At 36.4% G+C, this 27,839-nt stretch overlaps 1 protein-coding gene and 1 long non-coding RNA gene across 3 annotated transcripts in view; one reads left to right on the top strand and one right to left on the bottom strand.

Annotated features, from left to right (window-relative positions):
* The window catches only part of eif2b3 (eukaryotic translation initiation factor 2B, subunit 3 gamma), a 63,182-nt gene extending 50,392 nt beyond the window's left edge, over positions 1–12,790 (top strand). The window contains exons 11-12 of the mRNA NM_201074.2: positions 4,647–4,750; positions 12,623–12,790. Coding sequence (NP_957368.1) covers positions 4,647–4,750; positions 12,623–12,675 — 157 coding nt within the window. The 3' untranslated portion in view covers positions 12,676–12,790. The remainder of the gene's footprint in view (positions 1–4,646; positions 4,751–12,622) is intronic.
* Positions 12,791–17,006: 4,216 nt separating this feature from the next.
* The window catches only part of LOC141378372 (uncharacterized), a 48,342-nt gene continuing 37,509 nt past the window's right edge, over positions 17,007–27,839 (bottom strand). The window contains exon 3 of one of the 2 annotated variants that reach the window (XR_012392806.1): positions 17,007–17,893. This is a non-coding gene — a long non-coding RNA (uncharacterized lncRNA). The remainder of the gene's footprint in view (positions 17,894–27,839) is intronic. The other variant, XR_012392807.1, reaches the window with a different exon arrangement.

Genomic DNA, 27,839 nt, shown 5'->3' with positions numbered 1-27,839 from the left:
AAAGCTGAATTATGGTTGACTTCACTCACTGAAAAAAAATTATTTCTGCAAAATTGTTTGTTTAAATTCAGCTCAAATACTTTAATTACAACCACTTAACTAAAAAAAAGTTAATCCAAGGAATCATCTTTGAATAATTTTTTTTAGTGCTGTTATGTGATCCTTTATTTTAAAGGTCGAGTACACGGCAAGCCAAATGTTAGCCACGTTGGGTCATCACTGAACATTTGTCAGGCTAGTTTGTTTGGTGTGTTCCACACATTGTTGAGTTGAGTCTGATTTAGCTGATCAAAAGAACGCTCTGATTGGCTGTCGAGCTATGACACGGAGCGCAAGAACAAAAACTGGAATGAAACTAGGCAAGCAGTGCAAGTCATGAGACAAAGAAGAAAGCTGTTATTTGTCACAAATATTTGCAAATGATATGGATTTTCAGATGTATTTGGAAAAGAGAAACTACTGTGAAAATAGTACATAAATGCTTTTTGATTTTGTTTTTGGTATGTATGTGTGCAGCACTAGTTCCAGTTCCTCTTTGTGCAATGACAATTCAGAAAATACTGCCTCTTGCTAGTATTGGGTATATTTTCTGACACAGACATCAAATGTACATTCTCATTCAGTCGGCTGATGTTCGTTTGGTGCATTTTCGTCATCGCTAGTCCTTTGACATCGGCTTAGTGTGTCTTATGCTTATTATGCTACGTTTCGGCTCAGAAAACATTTCTTATCATTATCAATGACTTAAAGAAGACCATAATGATTTCAGTTCCTTTGATGATCAGAAAATAAACTTTTATTTGATTTGATTTTTTACCTTTACTGTCACTTTAGATTATTTAACAAACACCTTCTGAATAAAAGTGTTCGTTTCTACCAGGGAAAAAGTAATGACGCCTAATTTGTATGTATATAGCATACAAAGCTTTGACTGCTCTGCGCAGTTGTCCTGAAGCATCCGCAGTCTAGAATGTCAGACAGATTGGCTCTACCCAGAGCATTTTGTGGTCTAGATGTTCAGCGTGTAGAAACAAAAGATGAGATTTTGTCCGTAGGGTTAAAAGTGGGCTTGTCATAGACATAATGCACAGAGTGTGAGCCGCTTCTGCCTGCGGGTGGTGTTGGGCTGGATGCTGCTGCTTTTTGTTGTGTTGAGCAAAAGCAGAAACTTGTGTTGTCAGACCCCTAAAGGTGCTCACTGACCCTGAACAGGCCCCCGGTACAACAAATTAACAGAAAAGTGATGAATGTAGATGTAATGATTCCCAAAGAAACAAGTGTCTCACTGCAAGTGTTACATGCGTGACTAAAAGATCCCTCAGCAAACATTGCATGCTTTTTATCTGAGATCATAGACTTGTCAATTATTTTTTTGTGTTTTTTTTTTTCGCCCAAAACTATTTAGATTTAAGCCAATTTGGGTTAACGCTAGTTTCGCTTTGCCACTGAATGCAAACTGTCTCAAATCAGCTCTGGGTGGCAATCATAAAGAGTCCCTGTTCGGTAAAAAACAGGATGGAAGAGCTTTCAATTAAACTAGTCTTTTTTTCCCTTCAAGAAAACAAGCACAGCCAACGTGGCGACTGTTCGTGTATGAATTAGCCCGTGCATGAAGAGTGAAAGAAAGGATCGCGAAAGGAAAGAAAGAAACAGCAACTCTTTCAAAGTATAAAAAAGTACGAAGGGATTAGGAAATCCCTGGCATTTAAAAGCGCCACTTGCATTTTTGGGCCTTTTGTTTGCATGTAGGAGTGGTTGTTTACAAAGCTCGGGAGGTTCGGGGTTGATGGGACGGGTGTTGGTGGCTTGTGGGGGTGGAGGGCAAGTTGGAAGAGGAGGGTGGGGGGGTCACAGCGAGGAGGAGCATAGTGTCAGTAATTAGTGGTATTTCAGCAACTGCATCTTTGGTGGTCTCTCTGTTTAAAACGCCAATCCATGTAATCTCCCATCTACCCCCTCTGTCTCACCCACTCGCTCTCTTTCTTCAAACCTCGCTCGCTCTTGTACACACCCGTGCACCTGAATAGAGCGCCCTGTGTAGCTGCCAATAGAAACCTGCCTCCGTCAGCTACAACACGGCCGTGCTTTCCAGAGCTTTTTGATCTGGAAAACTGGACTTACTGTCCACAGTCCCTGAGCAATCCTGGAGTGTGTTAATAAAACCTTGTGGTTGTACTTTTTTTTTTTTTTTTTTTTTTGCGTCACTTGGGAAGGTGTGAAATGGCACTTCCTGTAAGTTCTGTGACATCAGGACACTAAACCGCACTAGGGCTCTCCTGTACGTCACACGCCGATGTTGTTTTTAATATATATGCTAATGCCGCCTTAAGGAAAATAAAACAAGGCTGGTGAAAACATTGAGGTATCGGGTTTCAGATTGGGGTGGTGGTGATGGGGAGGAATGGGAGGGGGGCTGGAATCGGGTCGGGTGAGGAAAGGACAAGACCCTCAGCTGTGCAATTAGCAAAAAGACATGAAAGCCGAACACTCGCGGTAAATATGTTTCACCGCAAGAGAGTGCAGAAAAAGTTAAGAGTTGGCCCAGGCAAACCGAGTAAACATAAAACTGTGCAAATAAAGTTTTATGGTGCCAAAGCGATCCCAGGAAAATATTATTCTTTGTATGGTGTAAACAGACAGCAGCACAGGGATGTGTGTGTGCCTGTGTGTGTCTCCAAGTGCACACAGTTCAAAGTTAGCAGTTCACTGTCTACAGTTCACATACACAAATATCAGTCCTTCATTATTCTCAGATATACACGAGGATTCCAGACGTAAATGTTATTTTTTTGTGTTGCCTATCAGCACTTTGAGAGGTTATTGTATATGCACTTTATTTGAATGAGGAAATGTATTTGCTGCTTGATATCCTATTTTCCCCCTGTATTTTGTAATGTGTTCTGTTTTTTAATTTATCTGAGCAAAGAACAATGACTATCTCATTTTACTCTCATTTTACAGAAAATACACTAAGTAGGCATTTAGTGTAACAAGCATATGCAACAAGAATCATTTGGTGACATTTTAAAATATCACATTGCAGCCCTACAATGCACATTTTTATTTTGTAATCCTTGTCACTATACTTCAGACCAATAGGTCTCCCCCATTTGTCACCAGGAGCTTTATATCACTTGAAAATGAGTATGTTGTTTACTCATTTAATTAATATACTATAACAGAACAAGTGTGCGTTTCCCAAACAACGACGTAACTCGCGGCTCAACTATCATAGTACAATGCATCGTTTGGCAAAAGAACGATGTAATGGCAAGTGTTTCCCAAAACCCCTAGTTTCTCTGTCGCAGATCCATCGTTTACAAATATTATTGAGAATATTACATATTCTATTCTAAAACATAAAATCACTTGGCTGACACGTATTCTAATATCATATATAAATAAATAAATAATTGAGGCTATTTATTATGAAATTAAATTTTATTATTTATTATGAAATGAAAAACAAATCATACTTTAAAAGTAATAATAATAATAGTATTATTATTATTCATTTATACATTTTCTTTTCGGCTAAGTCCTTTTATTTATCTGGGGTCGCCACAGCGGAACGAACTGCCAACTTATCCAGCACAGGTTTTACGTGGCGGAGGCCCTTCCAGCCGCAACCCATCTCTGGGAAAGAACCATACACAGTCATTCACACTCATACACTACGGACAGTTTAGCCTACACAATTCACCTGTACCACATGTCTTTGGACTGTGGGGGAAACCGGAGCACCTGAAGGAAACCCACGCGAACGCAGGCAGAACATGCAAACTCCACACCGAAACTCCAACTGACTCAGCCGAGGCTCAAACCAGCGACGTTCTTGCTATGAGGCGACAGCACTACCTACTGCGCCACTGTGTCGCCATTATTATTATTATTATTATTATTATTATTAAGAAGATATTGTTTATTTTATTTTTTTGAAAAGTCTACTTTTACAATTTGACACATCTAAACCACTGCAGAAATGTGCTAACCAACAGGCCCGTGTCATATATAGAACAGATACTTAATAAATAATGTAATATAAATTAAAAGCATTAACGTATGCTATGTTTGTTTTTTTTCCACAAGCTTTCGAGACATAACATAAATTCCACTTTTAAATAATAGGTCACCTATAGCTTTCGCCATGAGCCACGACTGTGTTCCAAATGGCATCAATGTTTTCAAAGTGCATTGCAAAGGGTGCACAATTGTAAACATGAAGAGCGCTAAAACTGAACTGTAAAAATACTTTGAAAGCAAATTACACCTAAAAGTGACGACCCTAATGTTTATTTTAAAAAAATAATTCCAATGTTTTAAATGGATAGGGCATAGGGGGGATAAGTGGGAATAGAACACAGCCAGGAACTGCGTTTCTAACTACGGCTCCAGGGCTGTAGTTGCAAGCATAGAAGTTTTAACTGTGTGCGTGTGTGTGTGTATGTGTGTTTTAAATTTTGAAGTTAGATTTTTTTATGTAAATAAAAATACTGTAATTTTAATAATATATAAAAGCAGCCTTGCTAAGTATGAAAATACTTTTTTTGTATTAAAAAAACAATTATAGCCAACCCAAACTTTTGAACGCTTTCCTATGCATTTGTTGTACAGTCATTGAAAGCAACATTATTCTCATCCTCCAGGTGCAACATCCAGGGCAGTGTGATCTGCAGTCACGCGGTGATTGGACGTGGAGCCGACATCAAGTACTGTCTGGTGGGCAGCGGGCAGCGCGTCGATCCAGAGGGTACCAAACATTACACTACACTACACAAAAACACACACAGTGATCCCATTCAATCCAGCCTTTTGTGCTGGTGTTTATGTGTGCACTCTCACGCCCATGTCTGCCTTCTTCATTTGTGTGATCTATGTGCGTTTTTAATCTGTTTTAATAGCGTATTAAACCCTAAGCTTGTGTGTACAATTGAGCTTTATTTTTTTAATATGCTTAATCCTCACAGTCTCAGATCAGCGAGAGGCTTTTTGTGTGTGTGTGTGTATATATATGTGTGTGTGTGTGTGTGTGGCTTCAGGCTCTTGTATTCCGGGTGGTCCGTCCGCGCCTGGTCTCTAACCTCTCCATCAATGACAGTGCCTTAAGATGTCCAGAGTCTAATTGACTGAACAACAGGGTGTTTCTGACCCTGTTTCTCCATCCCCCGGCCCTCCATCATCACTTCGCGAACTGGACTCCATTAGTTGGCCATAACCTCCAAAAAATGCTTACTAAAGTGCTCCCAGAAATCCCAAATTACAAGCTAGACCCCCTGTAGTTCCCCTTTTCAGTGCTTGAAGCGTTAGAAAGAAACCACGATTCAAAGTCAGCCCTGGAAAACCCAGAGCAGAGGTTAATGTAACCTGTTATTTAAAAAGCATCGCTTATAATAACGGCCGTAAATTTCCGTTCGGTAGCCCTGAGGTTGACGCTTGCTCTTTGTACACAGACACGCAAGTTTCAGATCAAATCAAAGAGGGAAATGAAGTTCATTAAAGAGGCAGTTGCTTGTTTTTGATGTGTCGTGGAGTCAAAAGGCTGTTTTTTTGCTTTGAGGTTAAGGGAGAGAATTGAAGGATCCGCTCTGATGCTTGGAGAGGGAGGGTTTCATGTTATGGTGGATTGATGTTTGTGTGGTATAGAGGGGGTGATGTTAATAGTTGGATATAAAAATGGCATTAGAGACTATAAATTCAATGAGTGATATATTTAAGTGTGCTTGAATAATGATCATTATATAGATGTTGGACAATAAGTGTACAATACAATCGCCTAACATTAATTTTCCTTTACCTTAGATCCTTATCAGGGTCTCCCCTGGGTCTTAAAATGTTCTAAAATAAAAAAAAACTTAATTTTAGGCCTTTAAAAATCTTAAATTCAGTGAAATATTGTGTTGTAGATCTTAAAACCTTTTTAAACAGGTCTTAATGTTTTCATCATATCACCAACAAAACATCTCAATAAATATTACATTATTATATTCCTCATGATAATACAGGGCCAATAAAAAAATCCTGTAAAATTTCATTCTTAATGGTCCTAAAGGGGTCTTAAAAGTCTTTAATTTGATTTGATAAACCTGCAAGAAACCCTGCTTATTTATCAGGAGTCACCACAGCGGAAGGAAACTATTCCAGTATGTTTTATGGAGTAGATGCCCTTGCAGCCGCAACCCAACTTTGGGAAACACCCATACACTCTCATATTCACACACGCACTCACACACTACAGCCAATTTTGTTTACCTAATTCACCTAGCACATATCTTTGGACTGTAAGGCAAACCGAAGCACCTGGAGGAACCCCACGCCAACATGGGGAGAACATGCAAACTTCACACAGAATGCCAACTGGCCCAGTTGGGACTCAAACCAGCAGGCTTTTTGCTGTGAGGCGACAATGCTAACCACTGAGCCACGGTGCTGCACAATAGCCAAACATAAAACACCACAAAAAAGTTGTATTTTTTTATTGGAAAACTTCTCTAATACTTATTTAAGATTTTTAAAAACTGTAATTTTTATCATTTAATATGCGTATTTGCTAAAGAATGTTGTTTAATGTTTTTGTTTAAATTTAAATCTTTTATGATGTTATAATTCAAACAATCTGTACGTTTTTTTGCTGACTTATGTGCTTAAATTACTTCACGTTTTTAGAAGAATGTTCATATCCAGAGAAATAGTTTTAACTAGTCGCATGGACTGTGTCCTGTGTCGCCGTGCTAATAACATCAAACTATCATGATAATAAGTTTTGAATACTTTTGCTCATAGGTCTCAAACTCGATTCCTGGAAGGCTGCAGCTCTGTTTGGCTCCAACCCTAATCAAACAGAGCTGATGCAACTAATCAAGGTGTTTGAGACTACTAGAGACTATTAAGCAGGTGTGAGTTGGAGGTAGTTGGAGCTAAACTGTGCAGAGCTGCGGCCCTCCAGTTTGAGACCACTGCTTTAGCTCATCCATGAACATGATTTCAGCAGGAGTCCCATAGGATATTATGAAGATAACAACTCCCATGATTCCACACAGTCACAAACTTCATCTTTATTTGTTGTTTCTTGCAAATAACAAAAATCTTTCACACTTAAAATAATACAATAATTTCTTTTATGCTGATTACAATTTTTCATTTGGATTCATTTGTTTCCAATGCTAATATTTCTCAGTAGCTGTTTACATCCAAAAATGTGAATTAACTTTATGCGCAAAACGGGAAGAAGACGTGAATAAAGCAGCGTTTCCATCCAACGGGTCAAAGAGAACAAAATCGTTACTTCCCGATTAACTGGCGCCACTCATCAACAGTAAAAACGACATTTGCTTTGGTAGGAGAATCTGCGTGAATCTTTTCCTTATTTAATACATGACTTGTGTATCAGAAGTTTGCTGAAACACAATGAAGGCATTTGAAGACGTGAGACATGGAGCACAGATGCCCTTAGTTCTGGAGGTAATTAATAATATAATAGGCTAACACTATACTGAAAGGGTTATTGACCAAAACAATATTTCAGATGTTTTAAAATGTGCTCAGCCTGCTGGTTTGTCCATTTAAACACATTGTGATCATCACGTGATCTCTTATAACAAAATCACATGACTTTTTTTAATGCACAATTTCATCATAGTTTATGCGCTTCTTATTTTATTAAAAAAAAGTGTATCCTACTCAGTTTTGTGCATACGTTTTTTATGCACATTTTCAAAATTGAAGCGCATCTTCGGCGTTTCCATCAACCTAAAATCTAAAATGTGCATAAAAATAGATGGATGGAAACATAGCTAGTGTCTCGACCTTTCCATATAAGATTTCCATATAAGATACGATACCATAAATTCATGTCATAATACTATACCAGGTGAAGTATCACAATAAGAGGTAGTATTTCAGTACTATAGTAATTCATAATTTATAAAATGAAGCAAATTTTGAGAAATACTATATTTTATATGTTGTAATACGTACATTTAATTAATAATTCACTTATTTTTGAAAAAGTATTATTCGTACAGACATTCTCTGTTTTATTTGGATATACTGTGACTCTTTTGTTGGTATAATAATAATAATAATAATAATAATAAAATAAATAAAATCATTGATTGATTGATTAAATCATTCCACATGCAACATTAACTATTGTAGAACCATTAATGGCGATACTACTGTTTAAAAACGACCACTATTTTTTATTAAAATAACCAGTATTTTGTCACCATAGTGTCATGTTACTATTGTAGTACCGGTAAACCGTTCAACCCTAATATAAGATTCAGCCGTTTTCATTTGTATATTTTAATTCTTGAATGCGCTTGTATTAAAAAATATATAACAAATCAGTACTGGATTGTTCAAATTCATAGCTGAAAAAATGATGCTGTTATTATAAGTGATAATCAGCACATGTATTATATGCACTTTTAAGTAGACTTGTAGTTTATATGTCCACTTCACAATGGTACACTTGTAACAGTTTTAAACAGCTGCTGAGTGAATCGACGACTCATAGCAGACTTTACAGCTCTTCAACCCTGGTGGTCCTGCTGATATAGTCAACTTCACACATACTCTCACTGTCTTTCTCTTATTCGCTCTTAGTCTTTCTGTCCCTGGCCTGTTTACTGCTGCTGCGTCTGTCTGTGTGTGTGTGTGTGTGTGTGTGTGTGTGTGTGTGTGTGTGTGCTTTCCACAAAGGAGTGATAGACATCTCATAAACTTCAGTGAACGCTCGCTCTGTAAGCTCCAGTGTTCCAGCATCTCTGTCCTCAGGGGACGGAGTGTGTTGGTTATGGCTGCTAAAAGCATCACGGGCCCTGGAGACGGGGCTGTTTGTGCTGGACCACCCGGCCTGCATGACGCTCGCCACCGAGCTGTAAGGTGCCGCAGATTTACAGGTGCTGCGGAGGCACATGACATGAACCTTTCCTCAGACCGTTTAGAAGCTCTTGTTCCAGCACTTCTGTCTCAGTGTTGATCGCTCTTTTTCTCTCTCTTTCTGGCGCTACCCGCTCTATTTGTCTTTCTCCAAACTCAAAACACCAAAACAGTCTTTTGTGCAGATTCCGTCACACTAAAATATGTCTTTATATGGATCATCAATCTTGCTCTCAAACGTTTAGTTTGGAAAAGCCGCAGTCGGCAAGAGGATATCATCCTTCCTCAGCCAGTGTGTGTATAAGCCTGACACGTTTGTAAACTGTTTGCTTGTCAGTGTGTGATGGAAAGGGCCCACAAAGGTAAACTACAGATAAACTTCTTTTCCCGCTGTCTTTTGATTCACTGGATACTGTCGTATGAGTGGTTTTGAACATTAAAGTCCCCCTGAAATTATCTTCAGTAGGACTTTTCGCACTTGAAATTGTTAGCTCAGGGTTATACAAAACCCCAGATAAACAGAATCCTGGGTTATCTGTAATAACATACTGCTCATGCTACATCTGGGGCTGACAAATAATCGGTGGTCTCACAATGTTTCTCACTGTACATTCCCAAAGGTTACCTTACTTATCAGTCACCCATGCTGATTTGATGAACGGTTGACAACATTTTTACTGTTACTCCACTACTTTTACTAGCATTTTCAAACCTTCCTGTCAGTTCTAAAAATGTCTCCGCATAGATCTAGAGCTGTTTTAAGGCTCACAGCAAAGGCTGTGAAACAAAGGCTGGGATAAGTACATATGTCATATCCTGGACTGAAAAAAATATATTTAAAGATGATTCCTTGGATTTACAAAATGTATTTACGTTTAGAAGTTGTAAATAATTAATTTGGGCTGAATTTAAACGAACAAGTTAAGTTGAACATTGTTTAATTTAATTAGTTTGTTTAAATTCAACACATTAATTGTTTGCAAAGGTTTTGCAGTAACCATTTTTTTCTGTGATCACTCCAGTTTACACACTTTTCTATCTTTTTATATTTGGTACTTTTCTCTCACCGACTGCTGTTTACATGATGCACGTTTCCTCTTATGGACATTTCTGATTGGCCGTCTGTTGCCAAGTATCCAGCAACAACAAGCAAACACTGCTTTGTTTGACACTGAACAAACTAAGCATCTCAATGCTAACAACACCGCATTTGTGCCGAGCAGGGTTTCAAAACCTTGAGTAAAATGTAATGCTAACACCAGTCAAATTACAGGTGTGAAACGTGTCTTAAGCAGTGTTTTAAACCATGATAAACCGGTGTTGAGAAAAGTGTGAAAAGCCCTAACATGTATGTCTTAAAGCAGCGGTTCCCCTAGAGGAGGGCCTCTATGGAGGGTCACATCGTATTAAAAAAAGACATTTTGCAGTGGACAATTAGGAGAACGATCGTGTTGCCTTAGATCATTTTATTCCCTGGCTGACCAAAAAATGGACAAATTTGTAATTCGTCCTTCACGAAAAACCTCACCTATTCGCCTTCAGCAGCTAATAGTAATGACCCAAGCATACTGGACCCAGGTGAGGAAGCTCCAAACACTTCGGGTCACAGTGCTAGCAATACTGGAAACACGAAATGCAGGAAATACCAAGATAGTTACCTGAACTGTTATTTTATTCTTTTTTTCTCCAAGCAAAGAGTCCCTGACTCAGCCACAGTGCATTATCTGCACCAAAGTTCTTGCTAACGAATGCATGAGGCCATCCAAATTAAGAAGACATTTGCAGACAACAGCCTACTGATGTTTTGCTTTTATGTTTTACGTTAGGCTATTATTTGTGCATAAACATATCTAGATATAGTAATAAACATAGTTTGTTTGAAATGTACTTTTTTATCATACCTACTGGAAACTTATGAGCGATAATGTCATTAAATGTGAAGGGGGGCCTTACAATATTTTCCGGGGGGAAAAGAGGGTCTCAGGTACAAAAAAACTTGTGGATTTTAACTTGGGGTTATAAAAAAAAGGGGTTATGAAGGTGGTTGTGTTGGATAGTGGCTTTTATTTTGCAGCTTTCAAAAGTGCAAAAATCTATCATAAAACTAACCTGTAGCTGACAGGGGGTTAACGCATATCTTATGAAGCAGATCGATGTGTTTTTGTTACATAAATATTTCTGTTTTTTTAAGTTATAAACTCCAATCACTTCTGATGGCAACCGAATGCATGTTACATGTGTAGATTATGTATACCTTACTGGTCAAAAGTTTGGGGTCAGTTTTTATTTTATTTGTTATTTTTTAATTCATTTTATGTAATAAATTAAATAAAATTATTACCCCAGTAATTTTTGCTTTTATTACTATTATTGTTGATAATAGTAATAATAATAATAACAATAATAATTAATTAAGTATTAATATAAGACTTCTGAAGGATCATTTGACTCTGAAGACTGGAGTAATGAAGCTGAAAATTCATCTTTAAAATCACTGGAATAAATTATTAAATTAAATTATAAACTAATTTTGAACAGTTATTTTATAGTGCAATAACTTTTTACAATTTTACAATTTGTTTTTGTATTTTTGATTAAATAAATGCAGCCTTGGTGAGCAGGAGAAGCTTATTTTAAAACATTTAAAAATCATACTGACGCCTAACTTTGATTGGTAGTGTTCATATACAGCGAATGACGTAAAGCGAATTTGTATTATCTCTGACAATATACATGTCTTGTGGGAATCACTTACGGCACAGTTTGTTTACTGCAGAAGACGATAACAAACAGCAAAAGTAATTGGCTTGGCATAACAGCACAATATTATAGTATATCACGCTTACAATACAATTCATACATGTCTATCCTTCTCAGATTATGCGTCAATTGCAATAATGTCACCGAAAGCCAGTGATTGAAGTTTATTATTTCAAAATAACAAATATTTCTGTTACAAAAACACATCAATCCCTGCTGGTATATGGGTTAGTTTGACTAGTTTTGGATTTATGTGCGTTTGTAAGCTTCAAAATAAAAGCCACTATCCAACCCCCTTATACTGCATAAAAGAGCCAAGATAAAACAATTCTGAGAGTAAATTATGCAGTAGTAAGTTAGGAGTCATTTTTATATACGGGGAACTTTTCCTTTAATGCTGAGAAACAATCAGACTCAACATTACTATTTATTATAGACTGTGACTGTCATGATTAGTCTGATGTGCTTTAGATCAAGCAAGATTTTTTTTTTATTCTAGGTTTGACGTAGATCTTAATTGAAAAATGAAGAGGGGGTGGGACATAAATAGCTCCTCCCCTTTAAAAAACAGCCAACAGTGTTTTGTTGTTAGCACAGCTCTGCCAATGAGAGTGGTTGAACTCAAGCACATCAAATGAAAAGCAAATAAATAAAAGTGTCTTAAATGGGGCGGGTCATGTCAGATACTAGAGAGCATTTGATTGGTCAGGATTTGATTAAAAAAATTGTTGATCCATTTAGGTGAAAATGACAAACTGCAAGGTTTAGATGTTTATATCAGTTTCATAATTTCTAAACGCAAATTTGTGAGCACGTTAGCTTATAGATATCTTCAAACTAACAGACTGATTCTAACATCAAAAAACTTTTTTAATTTAACAGGACATTTAAAAGAGGAGGGGCTACTTGATATGCCCTGCCTTTATGTCTTGGCAGCATCTCTGAGGCTCGTTCTGACAGTTCTGTTCTCTCTCCTCAGCTGAAAGAACCAATGAGGTCATCGTAGGATCTGACCAGCTCATGGAAATCTAGAACCCTGCTGGAGATCCAGAACAGGCCTGAAGACGAACACAACCTGCCTCCCCCCGCTTCAACACCCTCCATTCTTTTATGTGTCCGAATTAAAATGGATTTATTTATCTCAAGACTTCTGTTGTTGTTGTTTTTTCCCCCTCCACCTCATTGATAAGTGCAGTCGCTTACTAAAAGCATCTCCACTTTGTTCACTATTTTAAAAAATGTTCAAATAAATGCAAATATTGTAGCTATTTTTACAATTTGTTTAATATCTTTGTAATATTTTACATTATTTATTTTTTATTTAATTATTTGTTTTAAAAATGGTTATTAAATTGCAATTGTTAACACATTAATACTGTTGTTAATATTATAACTATTATAATTCATATGTTATATCATATTTTGAAAGATAATAATAAATGCAATAAATAATAATACTTATTATTAACCCAGTACTGGCCAATTTAGTTCATTCACCTATAGCGCATATCTTTGGACTGTGCGGGAAACTGAAGCACCCAGAGGAAACCCAAGCCAACACTGGGAGAACATGCAAACTCCACACTGAAATCCCAACTGGCTCAGCCAGGACTCGAACTAGTGACCTTCTTGCTGTGTGGCAGCAGTGCTAACCACTGAGTCACTTTTTATTATAATTAAAATGCTATTAACAATTTTCAATATTGATATTAATATAATAAACTGAAACTTAAATGTTATTATTTTATTATTAATTTGATTAACAAAATGATGATAATAATAATAAATTAAATTTGTATTAATAAATAACTTAATTATATAACTAACTTTAATAATATTGTTCATATTTACCATTTATATTGACATTAATATTATAAATTACAACTTTAATATTGTTATTATTATTAATGTGATTATCAGTATTAATTTATTTATTAATGTGCTTGTTGCCACACAAACAAACTTAAAGTAAATAAATACATTAAAATATAAGCAAATAAAAGTGCAATAAACTGTTATAAATCTGTAAAATGTACGGTATAAAACTGGCAGCTGTGGTTGGCAGAATTTTGCTTTTAAAAATATTGTACCGACCATATTTCATGAATTTACACAAATTTTAATGCACAAATGTTTTGAAGTATTAACATTTACAAATTGACCTTTTATGATGCACAGACATACACAGTCATCATAAATCAAAGCTCAACTTGAACTTTTTTCTCAAATGGAGAAACACTAATATAGAGGCACTCGCACAACTAAACACCATCACGAGGACCCACAACACCAAAGTAATGTTACAAACATTGTTTATCAGCATTAGATATTATGTGAAACACTAATGTATACATTACTAATGAGAAACTAAAAACAACCAAAGAAACGTCAGCAGAAACCATACAGTGTCATGCAGATAACTCTGGGAATGTCATTATCAGTGTTGGCTGTAATTAGTTATAAACTTGTTACTTTAATTTAATTAATTTTCCATTGAAAAAGTGAAGTAATGGATTAATTTTGGTATTTAAGTAATTTAATTTTAGTTATGTATAATGAACTAGCCTTAAATACAAATAAATTCAACAATTCTGTATAAATCATTGCAGAGAAGCCTATTTTTTTCTTATACAAATCTTTTTTTGCAGAATAAAAATATTTTTTCAGCTTAATACAATCAAACATGATTAATGAACTATTTATATATGTTATGTATAAAATGTTGGGTCATTTAAAACATCTCATGTTTTAATACATACAATTAATACTTCTTAAGCATATTCAATTTTTAAAAAAAAACTAAAAGACTTTACAGAGTTTCATTCCTATTGTTTCTGATTTGACACATTAATTGACAAGAAGTTAAAGCAGTATTGAGTTCAGTTAATAAATTACTTACTGAGTAACTAAATGACCAATTAAACATAAGGTGTCTTTGGTGGGAACTTTCCCAAAGCAAAATATAACAAAGCTGTGAAGAAAAGTAATTTCAATTTATTCAACAATGCTTATTATTCAACGTATATACAAAAGACAGCTCAAATCATGGCCATTTTTTTATTAGTGAAGTTACTCAATTACACTAAAACTGTGCTGATATATATCTCAAAGAAGCATCTGTCATCATCACTCTATCATGGCAGTGTCAAGGTATTAGGGATGCTGCAATACTTGGTATAATATTAAACTGTTCTGTACGACCTCCATGGTTCAATACACATATGGACATTGTGTTTTGGTTTTGTGTTATAATTTAAAAACTGTCTTTTGCATTTCCCCCATTCCTTTAATTACTTTCTAATCTGGCTCTGTGCATGTTAGAATGTATGTCCATGTACTGAAACAAGGCTCCCCGTGAGTAAAAATCCATCAGTGAGTACTAAAGTAGAAGACACTTTTATGTGAAAAATTAAAGAGATGTAAGGGTGCCTGGGAAAATCGGAACAACTAAATGGAAGGTGCAATGTGCAAAAAAAGTCTTGCAGTCATAAAATGACTTTTGCTGCCCATTAAAACTACCGTAAATAAGCTGAAATCTACTCAAATAAGTAAAAAAAAAAATTGTGTGTTGGGACAACATGAAGGAACTGTTTAACCCAACATTTTTGGTGTGCTTCACAACAGAAAGATTCAGTTATGACCAGTAATTATGTCCATCTGTCCGGCTTCAATTGCTTATGCATTGGAATGTAGGCAAAACATTTGAGAAATGGTTTTATATTTCTCATTGCGCTGCGTTTTTTCCTGCTGTTTGTGTTTTAAATATTAATCAAACAACAAAAGATAATAAAATTGCTTATAGTGCTCTTGACTGAAAATCTGTAAAGCTTTATAAAGGTTCATTTCAACAGTGAAGATTATATACAGCCTGCAGTGTTATTTGATTATATTTTTCAGATTATGTAACTGAAAACTACACGAAAACCTGAAAAGCACTGTTTATCTGTGCTATATTGTATTCATTTTAGTTTTCTTTTATTTTTGTTGACAGTGCTTTTATACTGAAGACATTATATACCATATACCGAAACCGTGACCTAAAACCGAAAACCAAACTGAACCCCGAGAAGTCTGTTTGGGGTATATGCAGAGCTATGCTGCGTCTCAATTCGCATGCATATTCATTCATTCTCTTTTCAGCTTACTCCCTTTATTCATCAGGGGTCGCCACAGCGGAATGAACCGCCAATTGATCCAGAATATGTTTTATACAGCAGATGCCCTTTCAGCTGCAACCCATCACTGGGAAACATCCATACACACTTATTCACACACATACACTACGGACAATTTAGCTTACCCAATTCACCTATACCACATGTCTTTGGACTTCTGAGGGAAACCCACGCGAACACGGGAAGAACATGCAAACTCCACACAGAAATGCCAACAGACCCAGCCGAGGCTCGAACCAGCAACCTTCTTGCTGTGAGGCAATTTTACTACTCTCTGCGCCACTGCATCGCCCCTAATTCGCATACTCTCCATCCTAAATAGTATTAAAAAATAGAATTAGTATGTCCCAAATTGTAGTATGTTGACAAGAATATGATTTGATTTGATTTGCATGAAAGACTGACGTATGGCAGATTATCCTGCTGCTTCTTCTTCAATAAGGTAGGAAATTAAATATGCAAGAAATGTTGATGATGTGTGAATGATTGACAGGGCTCATAACTAAGCAACACAATAATCCGTTAACGAGAAAGTAGGATGTCCCAAAGCTTGCATACTCTTCTGTTACACTCAAAAGTATATATTTTTTCTTCACAAAAAAGTACATAGTTTTGAGGTTTAGTATAAGTATATGAATTGGGACGCAGCACTAGTGTTTCTTTCCATACCAACGGTCAATGTGACTTATTTCAATTTTATGGAATTCTATTTACAGCATCAATGTTAATTAAAATATTATCAGTTAAACAGACTTCAGCATTAATTTAGTTGTTCAAGTGTAAAACTAGATGAAAAGATGTTTACACGCATGCGACGCCAGGATCAGCAGGTTAGTGCAAAAACTCCTAAAAATACTACTGTAAAATAAAATTTCAAATTTTAAAAACATGGCGTGGAAAGATGAAATTTAATGCAGTGCTTCTAGTACATTCTGAGACCCACTTTATATTGCTTATAAATCAGGCAGTGGAGATTGTTGATATTTTAAGAAAACAGACTTTTAATGCGACGATTTTGTAACGGCATGTAGTTCAACGGAAGCGTTTGACCCAAGTTACTGAAAATTAAAAGTCTCTCTGCATATATCTTATTGTTGCACCCCTAGAAGGTAAAGTGTCACACTATGGACCCTTTTCACATGTCCAAGCTTCTTAGTAGCGAAAGTCATCATAGCTGGGTATAAACTTAAGGCAAGGCAAGTTTGTTTATATAGCACATTTCATACGCAGTGGCAATTCAAATTGATTTACATAAACAGGAATAAAAAAGACAAGTAAAAATAAAATGGAAACAAATAATATGAAAATTGATGAAAACAACGTAAAGACCATATTCCAAAACACTGATGTATCATATTTTCTAATTTTACTCTGGGACTTCCCCATTCTGGTGATCACCCCCCCCCCCTCTCTCTCTCTCTGTTGACTTCTTCGATACCTATTAATCTATTGGACGTCTCCAACAGATTGAATTTTTTACCTAATATCGAAAAGTTAATCTTTGCAGCTCTATTTACCTGCCCCCCAATTAGCGTGCAATGCATGGGAGAGTAAAAAATTTTTTTTTACAATCATATTTGCTGAAATAATATAAGAAAAACTCCACAATGGCTTTTTAAAAAAGGAAAACAATTGTGCGAGACTGATAACGGCAGTCAGAAGAGAGAAAAATGTCAAATTTACTGTCCTGCCCTCATACAATCTGCATATCAAATATCTGCACACAAACGGTAATTAGTTTTGTTGTAATTTGATGCAAAGACATAATACATAAATGTTCATCCGTTTTTTTTTTTTTCTTTTAACCAAAATATTGAAAACTGTTAAGGATTTAAGATGCTAATGACCATTAAACTCATCTTTTGAAAAGGCTCCATTGTACTTCTCCATTATCATTCTCTTATATGCATAAAGTCTATCAGCTGCATTGAAACTGATTTGCTAACCCTTTTTTTCTTTGGGTTGCAGGTGTTGATCTGTGTGGGTATCTGTGTCTTGCTTGTTTGTCCAGTGGATATATTCTATCCCATCATCCCTCTGCGTGACCACCGTGACTGCGCCTGCATGCTCTGCTGCTGAAAGGAACAGATAACCACAATGGAGAGAAGTTTATTTGTACACAAAACCACTGAAAGAAATGGACCACCCAGTCAGACGGCAGCTACTAACAGTCTTTCTTTTTCCCTCTCCCATACATGCAGACCTTCACACCAAAAAAAAAAAAGCCTAAAAGGAGCACTTCCTAAAGATTTTCCTCTTCACTGTCAATGATTTATTGCATTCCAGCATCTCTTAAATTACAGGTCCGGCTTCAGTGGTGATGATGGATTCAGAGCCTGAGGAAGATGCGCTCATTCTGGCTGATTTATAGCTTTTCGACTGATTGTTTTCAGGGCCAAGTCGAGGCGTTTAGTGTCACCGGTGGAATGATTGGACATTTGGTGTCTTCTAGTGCAGCGCTTTGCTTTTGAGGCATATTAAAATATTGCATTGTGACGTCTCTCTCTTTTTTTTTTTTTGTTTGCTCTTTAAATCCTTAAAATAATAATCCGAGTATTTATGAGGCTGTCAGCGTTCTGTTCGTCCTCCCTTTTCTCTTTATTAGACTTTTGGCAGATTTGATCTGACTGGGAACTGCGGTGGTTGTGGAGATTCTTTTATTCCTAATGGATTAGTAATGTTTTTAAGATAGACTGTTCCCTGGAGAAACATAACGTCTGTGAGATTGTTTGGTGCTGTGATGTGCTGCACATGTTTTAGTGTTGTTAATTGTCATCTTTTATTCAGTTTCCCGTCATTTCAATCCCCTAAGACTTTTGTTGATTTTTAGAACACAAATTAAGATACTTGTTAATCAAATCTGAGAGATTTTGTGTGTGTGCCTTGGTTGAAAGTCTCTTTACCCAAATTTTTTTTGAAGCAAATTTTTGATGCTTAAAAATGTTCATAAGGAGATGAAATCCTACGAATATCCAACACAATCTCACGGCAATTCGTAACTTTTTCATTTAGTGGCTAATTTGTCCGATCTAATTCGTACCATTAAGTACGATTTGCTCATCCCCCAATGACGGTTGGGTTTAGGAGTGGGGTTAGGTACCATGCCTCCTTTTTAAAATCGTACAATTTTGTAGCCACAAAACTAGCAAAACGTAAAATACTTACGTTTTCTCGTGAGATCAGGCTGGAATATCTTCTGAAGAGTCACAATTTAATTTAGGTTTGTTTTGGTTTAATTTAGTTTAAATGTTGTGCACATTAGGGCTGCACAGTATATCGTTTCAGCATCAATATAGCAATGTGCGTATCTTCAATAGTCATGTCAAAGGATCTGCAATGTTGAGTTGTAATTTAAATTAAATAAAAAATCACAGTTATAATATATAGTGTGATCGATTTTTACTATGATGTGTTTTTCAAGGCCTGAGACTGTAAGATTTAAACCATTTGGGAACAAGAAATTATAAAGTTTACCGCTTTAACAAATATTAATGGGGTATATGCACAGCTAGTGATTTTTAGCCAATGATAAACTTCCAGTGAAAGCTTAATATGACTATTTTCAATTTCATAAGGCTCCATTTACAGCATGAGTATTGTAATGTAATTACAATACATTACGTTAAATAGACTTAAGCATTCATTTAGTTGTTGAATCGCAAAACGAGATGAAAGACTTTGTAACTGCTAGTGCCGTCAGGATCAGCAGGCGAGCACAGAAACTCCCTTGAAAAATACTGAGGTAAAATAAACTGTCAAATTTTAATGACGTGATGGGGGAAATGGAATTGTATGCAGTACTTCTAGTTCGGTCTTAGACCCACTTTGTATCAATCAGGCAGTGAAGATCACTTATGTTTAAAGAAATCAGACCTTAAACTTGTCTTTTTTTTAATGGAAAGAGTTCACTGGAGGTGCTGAGGCTGGCTGGCTGAAATTAAAAGTCTGTGTGCATATACCCCATTGTTTTTATTTATCAAATGAAGACTATACAGTGCAAATTTACACTTGATCATTGAATTTCTGTACTTCAGTATTGTTAGATTCCATCAAAAACCAGAAAGCACTGCTTATTTAGTTTTAATCTTTTTTCTGGTGTTTTCATCTGTGCTTTAATTTATTAAATTTTTGGGATATTTTATTCAGATGCACTCCCCTTACAATGTAAAATTATGAATTCTTTAAGAACAGTTACTTTAGTCATATTGTGAAATTATATTCATATTGCAGCATATACAGTTAAAGTCAGAATTATTAGCCCCCCTGAATTATTAGCCCCCCTGTTTATTTTTTTCCCCAATATCTGTTTAACGGAGAGAACATTTTTTCCAACACATTTCTAAACATAATAGTTTCAATAACTCATTTCTAATAACTGATTCAGTTTATCTTTGCCATGATGGCAGTCCATAATATTTACTAGATGTTTTTCAAGACACTTCTTAACAGCTTAAATTGACATTTAAAGGCTTAACTAGGTTAAGTGGGTTAACTAGGCAGGTTAGAGTAATTAGACAAGTTGGTGTATAACAGTGGTTTGTTTTGTTGAAATAAAATAGCTTAAAGGGGCTAATAATTTTGACCTTAAAATGTTTTATAAAAAATTCAAAACTGCTTTTGTTCTAGCCAAAATAAAACGAATAAGACATCTCCTGAAGAAAAATATTATCAGACTAATTGTGAAAATGTCCTTGCTCTGATAAACAGCATTTGGAAAATATTTAAAAAGAAAAGAAAATCAAAGGGGGGCAAATCAATCTGACTTCAACTACATATCGCTGAAAAACTAAATATTAAAATGTCAGTTTTTTCCTTTTTTGTGCAGCCTTAGTGCACATATAAACATTTATCAAGGAAAATGAACTGGAGCTCAGCCATACCTGTTTAACAGACAAAAAACATTTCTCATTGGTTCTTGCAGAGGATCTGCAACGGCATGTATGACATGCAAAAATTAGCCTAATTGGTTCTGTTGCATCAAGCAATTGCAAATTTGCAAACAAAATTTGACTGCTGTTAACCTTGTTTGTTGATATTTTTATGTGAATGTAAAACTATGACTCTCTTTTCCACTATTTCTTAACATTGCTATATAATCTTCTTTTAATTACACATAGGTCCACAGAGGCCAACAAAGTAAAAACAAAAAACAAATATATTTTATTATTTTTAGATTGTGGCAGCACGGTGGCTCAGTGGTTAGCACCGTCGCCTCACAGCAATAAGGTCGCTGGTTTTGAGTCCCGACTAGACCAGTTGGCATTTCTGTGTGGAGTTTGCATGTTCTCCCCGTGTTTGCAAGGTTTTCCTCAGGGTGCTCCGGTTTGCCCCACAGTCTAAAGACATGTACTATAGGTAAATTGAAAAAACTAAATTGTCCGTAATGTTTGTGTGTGAATGAGTGTGTATGGGTGTTTCCCAATACTGGGTTGCAACTGGATGGGCATCCACTGCATAAAACATTTGCTGGAATAATTGGCGGTTCACTCTTCTGAAATTGACACTAAACCGAAAGAAAAATAAATGAATGAATGAATATTTTTGGACTTTCACTGACATTGATCTCTTTACCGTCATCTGTTCTATGATGACTACCAAAATGTATTAGTTTTAAGCATTTTAGGCTTTGAATTACAATTTGATTCCATCATGCCAATGATGTTTTGATGATAAACAAGGCGTTATTTAGTACTAGCAACCTTAATTTGAAATATTATTTTGATGCATTATCATTTTTGCTGCAGTGTCACATTAATAGCTACTGATATCTGTACAGATCTGTACTAATACATTCCCATTAAATTATTGCTAAATTCAAATTTATTTATATATATATATACAAAAATAAAAAATATATATATATATAATTTTGAACTGAGGCAGCATGGTGGCTAAGTGGTTAGTACAGTCACCTCCCAGCAAGAAGGTCACTGGTTTGACTCCTTGCTTTGGCCACAGTCTAAAGACATGCACTAAAGGTGAACTGAATAAACTCAATTGCTTGTAGTTTGTGAATGAGAGAGTGTGTTGGTGTTTCCCAACACTGAGGGTTGTACTCAGTGCTGGGTTGTGTCTGCAAGGGCATCCAATGTATAAAACAATTGGCAGACTGAATAGTGGATTAGGGCGAAGCTAATACAATAAATAATAACAATAGCTAATACAGCGTGAGTGAACATGAACTAACAATGAACTACTATATTTTCATGATGTAACATTAACATGAACAAATACTGTAATAAATGTATTGTTCATTGTTTGTTCATGTTAGTAAATGCATTCAATAACACTAACGAATACAAGCTTAATGTAAAGTATTACAAATTTTATTAGGCAATCTGCGACCAATGCTTTACCCTCCCCTCCTTCCAAATCTATTTGTTGTTGACAGCAGGAGATAATATGAAGCATGTTGGATACTGCTACACACTGACATACTACTGAAGTCAATGGCTGCCAGTTTTCAAAAATCTCTCAGATTTGATAAGATTTAAGAAGATGAACAAATTCTTTTGTGTTTGTTAGGACAAATGATGCTAGTATGTTTGGGCTGAACTAATTCTTTAAGTAGTATTAAAATCCCCAAATGCCCTGCATCTCCTCTCAATGGCTGTCGTCTCCTAATAGGAAACATGTGTCATCCATTTAGTCAGTGTGATAACTAATCAGATGTGCTGGCCTTTGGCCTCTCGCTGCAGTGTCCGGTCTCGGACCAGCAGACCTGGCTCAGGAGATGTTTTTCAAAGGTTTGTATATTTAGACAAAGCCTCCTGGAGCTGGAGTCCCCATGGCTGTGTTGGTTTGGAGTTGTGTTCAGTGTCATTCCCCACCCTTTGGGCCAAATGTGACAGATGCTTGTGTTTTCCTGGGCCTGGGATCAGATGTCAGCTGACAGATCATATATCAGGCCCACCTCGCTGTCTCTGTGAAGCTTCCAGGCCGCTTTTCAGGGCCTGCTCGTATAAGATGTGCCAAACTGACTCAATCACACCATGAGGATTCAACAGGTATTCTCAAGAGCCAAGAGTTCATGTACATGCATTATGATTATTAGCCCACTTAAGAGATTCATTTATCAATTGGCTACAGGCGAACAACTGTTGTCCAATCATGTGTTTCAAGAGTTCACACTTAGCTGATGATTGGTAATAAGCTAGTTTGGCATGCTGTCCCGGGAGAGAGCCCCAAGCTCATGAGAGCCTCGTGCCCGGGGCTCCCTCCCATTGCAGGGCGAGAGGGGAGTTTGAGCTCGGGTAGATCTCGAGAACCCCCCCCCCCCTCCTGCTGCGTGAGGGCTGCTAAGGTGATGCGTTGCTGACAGAATTGAATAGAATTTGGTGCTAATTTGGTTTAGTCAATTTACTTAAGTGTCATGTTTTTGGGAGTGTGGGAGGAAACCGGAGGACCTGGGGAAAACCCACGCAAGCACGGGGAGAACATGAACTCCACACGAAAATGCTGACCGTTTGGGTAGATGCCCGAACCGGAGGCATTTTGCTGTGAGGCCCCAGTGCTAGCCACTTGGCCGCCGTGCTGCCCTGTAGACAAAAGAGGAGGCGAAGGGGTGGAAGGGGGGGATTCTTCAAGACGAAGATGACTAAAGGTAAGGTGTTTGGTTATTTATACTTGGTTAGGAATAGTCTGATTGGTGGTTCGTACATTAGCTTGACTCGGGGCCAGCCGTGTCAATCATAAGCACGTGATCCTCTCGAAATTAGTTTATGAATAAACTTCACTTAATTAACCTAGTTGACCCATTAAATGGCATTTTAAGCTGAATATTAATATGTTGCAAAATACTCGTCTTGGCAAAAACAAAATAAATTAGTTATTAAAAATGTGGGGTTGTCATAATCAAAATATGGATTAAATATGGAAAAATCCAACAATGCGTTGATTTTTTCAAATCACTTTTTAACTGTTGGGTTTTTTCCATATTTGTTATACGTTTTTTGTTAGGTCACACTTTAATTTGATGGTCCGTTTGTTGAATTTAAGCTACATTGCATCTAAATGCCAACTTATTCTCATCAGATTATAAGTAGACTGTTGGGTTGGGGTTAGGGTTAGTGTAAGTTGACATGTACTTTCTTATAGTCAGTTAAATGTCAGCTGAAGGAGCAGTATCAGCAGATATTAAGCAGACAGTCAACCAATACTCAAATGGACCATCAAAATAAAGTGTTAACAAACATTATTGAGAATTCCATGCTCTAAATTAAAAACAACTGGTTGAGAAATGTATAAAATCTAGCGAATAGTAGAAGGACACAAGTATAAAAATGAGAAATGACATTTAATCAATATTAATACGAACATATTTTAATATGTCATCAAGCAATTCGTGATCTAAATATGCCTGTCAACTTTGTCCATATGAAAGAAAAATGGTAACACTGATTGACAATTAGTGGGTGTCTTATGCAAGGTGAAGCCTCTCAGAAAATGAAAATACATTGAAGTTTCCATTGGAGCCATTTAAATACAAGCTCGTCTGTAAATGAAGACGCCGATGTGAACGGTTTTAGGTAGTATTACAGTAAAGGCTGTAACCCAGTGCTACTTGTGTGTTATCGTAAATCACAGAGACGTGGATATAAATATGTCATTTGTTACGTCCAGCAATCTTCAGCAGGACAGTGTAGCCAGTATCCCTGAACCCCGAGAGCGGGTGACCCGACTGACCACACGGCAGGGCCGGTGGAGGGACTGTATGAATGCTTGTGTGTGGCGCTGTGGGGGGGAGGAGGAGGTGCAGAGATGCTGGCCTGAAGGCCTTAAGCATGCTGGAGGCGCTGAGAGCCTCGCCGGCCACCCAAGTGGCAGAAAACCTGCATGTTTTCTGCTGACCCCTACACATTAACAGAACACTTCCTCAATTTGTCTTCTGTGTTCTTGAGGCACAAACGAAATTTCCTCTCATTTTCGCCTCCTTTTAAGACGCTGCATCCCCCACAAGCCTCCTCACGCCCACCTTCAGTGCACACACACTTAACAATTAGTACTTTCTTACTGCTGAACAAAGACAGTATGGACGCTGTGTGGCCTGTAAAGGCCAATAACCTCTATGACATGTGAGGGACTGCGCGCTCTTTGAAATCAACATACTGGCTGCTTTACAACGCTCCACGGGACGCTTGCTAAATAATGTCCAAGCTTGTTTATCTCGCTTGACCCTGGCGATGTTACACCCCTGTGACTGGTGGCTCTGTTCCTTCTGGAAGAAAAAAAGCCAAAGACTGATCAGCAGATTCTCATTGAAAAACAGCTGAAGCTAAATCAGATATGGAGCAGTGAGCAGATTGCGTCATGCACCTGTAAGGAGGGAGGACTTGGATGTGCACAATTTTCTGCATTGAATGAGGATTTTATACGTGAAATGAAATGAAATACATATATAGGGCAGGATTAAACAAGTAGAGAGGGAGACACGTAAGAAAACAAAGGGGTTTGATTCCAGATTGCCACCTGCTAGTTTTGTCCCAACAATACCCCTGTTAAAGGGCCACAAACAAAGACGGCTGAAAAAAAAGTTTTTTAAGCAAGCCATTCATTACGATGACAAAGGCCAAAGAAATACATTATCATAATTAATCTTATCTGTGGCTGTGGGTGGCGGGTCTTTTCCTTTTGAGACTGACGGACCCTTACAATGCCAACATGTACACATCAGTGTGTCACAAAGCACTTTGGGGGCTAAGAATATTTTAAGCTTTGTAAACATTCGCCAAACAAGTCCTGAATGTTAGCTGTAGGCTAGTGTCTCCCCATGCCTTTATCCACATCAAAACACTCAGCCACTGCCAATCTGAATACAAACTTTGACTTCCTTTCTTAAGGATATTTCCAGAACACAATGCTGCAGGTTTATTGTGTCAAGTTGTGTGAAAAATAACACGTTGCTGACTTCATATTTATGGCTATGGGAAAAAATATTAATGTTTTAATTAATAGAATAATATTGCTTAAGAGTCACATAAACATAATAACTAAATTTGAGTAAAAATATTAATACTGAATTGAATATTTGTTTACAAAAAATGTACATGGATTGCTAGATAATGCCAACCAAAACACTAAATACACAAATTCACTTAACTGAATATGTATTATTATTGCATGTAAATATTATTTCTTTTGGAAGGACACTATATACTGCATAACTGCAGGTTAAGTACATTTACATACTGCCAACCCAATAAACTTTTCTGATTTTGACTGCAATATAATGATGTGCAACTTTTGTGAAGCTGTTTTGAAATGATAATTATTGTGAAAACTTAATTATTAAATATTAAAATAGTTATTACTTTTATTTTTTAAATAATGTAGTCTATATAATGTCTGTGTATGAATATGCATATTTTGTAATTTTTTGTACACATGAATATATTAATGTACACATGTGTGTGTATATATATATATAGATTATGACATTTAAATTGAGTGTATACATGTACTAAATGCGTACATCAACTCAAATTGAACCTACTTGACTAGTAGTTTCAAAGGCATTTGTTCATGGTGCCGGTGCCTTCGTAAGATAAATAAATTCAGTCCTGAAGCTTTTTGGGGAAAATAAACACGTCTTGGTGTGCGGAGCCTCTCAGCTGTCGTTTGATATCCATGCTTCGTTCTTTTGGAGCTTACCTTTACACAAGCAGTGACGGGCTGTGGCCGTTTATGTTTAGGGGCTGTGTGATGGCAGATTTCTGGACAGCGCATGGTCATCTCCCCAGTTTATTTATCCAAGGCCTCTAGACCTCGGTCCGGACCTCCCTCAGTTTGTTAGGCTTAAAGGGGCCCCCTACCGCATGGAGCAATTCCTCAGATTCCACATTAGCTCCCATTCCCAGCTGCCCTTACCCTCATCAAATTAAACAATTTCGAGAAATGTGCTCAACGCTGCCACAGTATACAAGCAGACGTACCCTTGTGCTTTCCCTTAGTGTCAATGGTGCTATATGCTAAGACATTTAAATTTGAACTAATATTTTGCCTTCCACTGAATTGCAGTGAAAAAATAATCAAATGACAGGTGGACCAGATGCATGACATGGGCTTCATATCATATTTTCTGTAGGGTATTTGTTGATTTGGCATATATTTTGTCATTATAAGCATGCTTAGGTTTCTCAAACCTTTGCATTGTTCTACAAGTCAGATAATTGATTGAGTCACATTTGGCCATTTACAATTGAAAAAATCATCTGGAATAGTCTTGATAAGGAGTCTAATCTGAAAAGCCATTACTCTGAAACATCATAAAATAACCTTAAGTGTTAAGTAAAATCAACGTGTTGTCCAATTCAAAATGTGTATTATTTCTGTAATATTTTGAACATTTTTACAAAGAATGACAAATAAAACATCTTAAGATTACCTGAAATTTGAAATATTTATAGAAATAAATTGATCAAAGTTTTAATTTTCTCATATAATCTAACAAAAATGTGTTGTCAAGAATAGTTTTTTGGACAAGCTCAGCAAAGGATTTATATGGGTAAAAGGCTTTTTTTTTCTGGCCATGAATAGTGACTATAGTATTTTTACCATGATTTACACAAGACGCCCATTAAGAAATAAGTCAGACATTAATTTACTGATATATTAAAACATTATTTTAAGGACCATAGTGCAGCCTCAAAATGCTAATTCATTGCCATTTAAAGTCTTTATATTGTACTTTAGCCATTTTTATTTACAAGATTTTGATTTGATTTTGATTTATTTTTTTTACACTTATTTTAAAAAAAAACTTGTTCACCCATATTTTGATCTTTTTTCAAGTAATTTGAAACATTAAGAAGACTCTAGCATTTAATATGCTTTATGAAAACAGGACGTCATATGTTTTATCATCATTTAACAATCAGTACATGTTATTCATGTTTGTAAAATAAAAATTAGTCAAGAAATAATTTGATGTTTTAATACTCTCATCAATTATTTTATCGGCTCTACGTTTTTGTAAGTACGCATCAGACCAGCGAAGATTAATCTGTAAAGTCTCCCTCTGCA

Source organism: Danio rerio, chromosome 2 (assembly GCF_049306965.1).
Source record: "Danio rerio strain Tuebingen ecotype United States chromosome 2, GRCz12tu, whole genome shotgun sequence".
NCBI lineage: Eukaryota > Metazoa > Chordata > Actinopteri > Cypriniformes > Danionidae > Danio > Danio rerio.
This window is presented reverse-complemented; position numbering and strand designations above follow the sequence as displayed.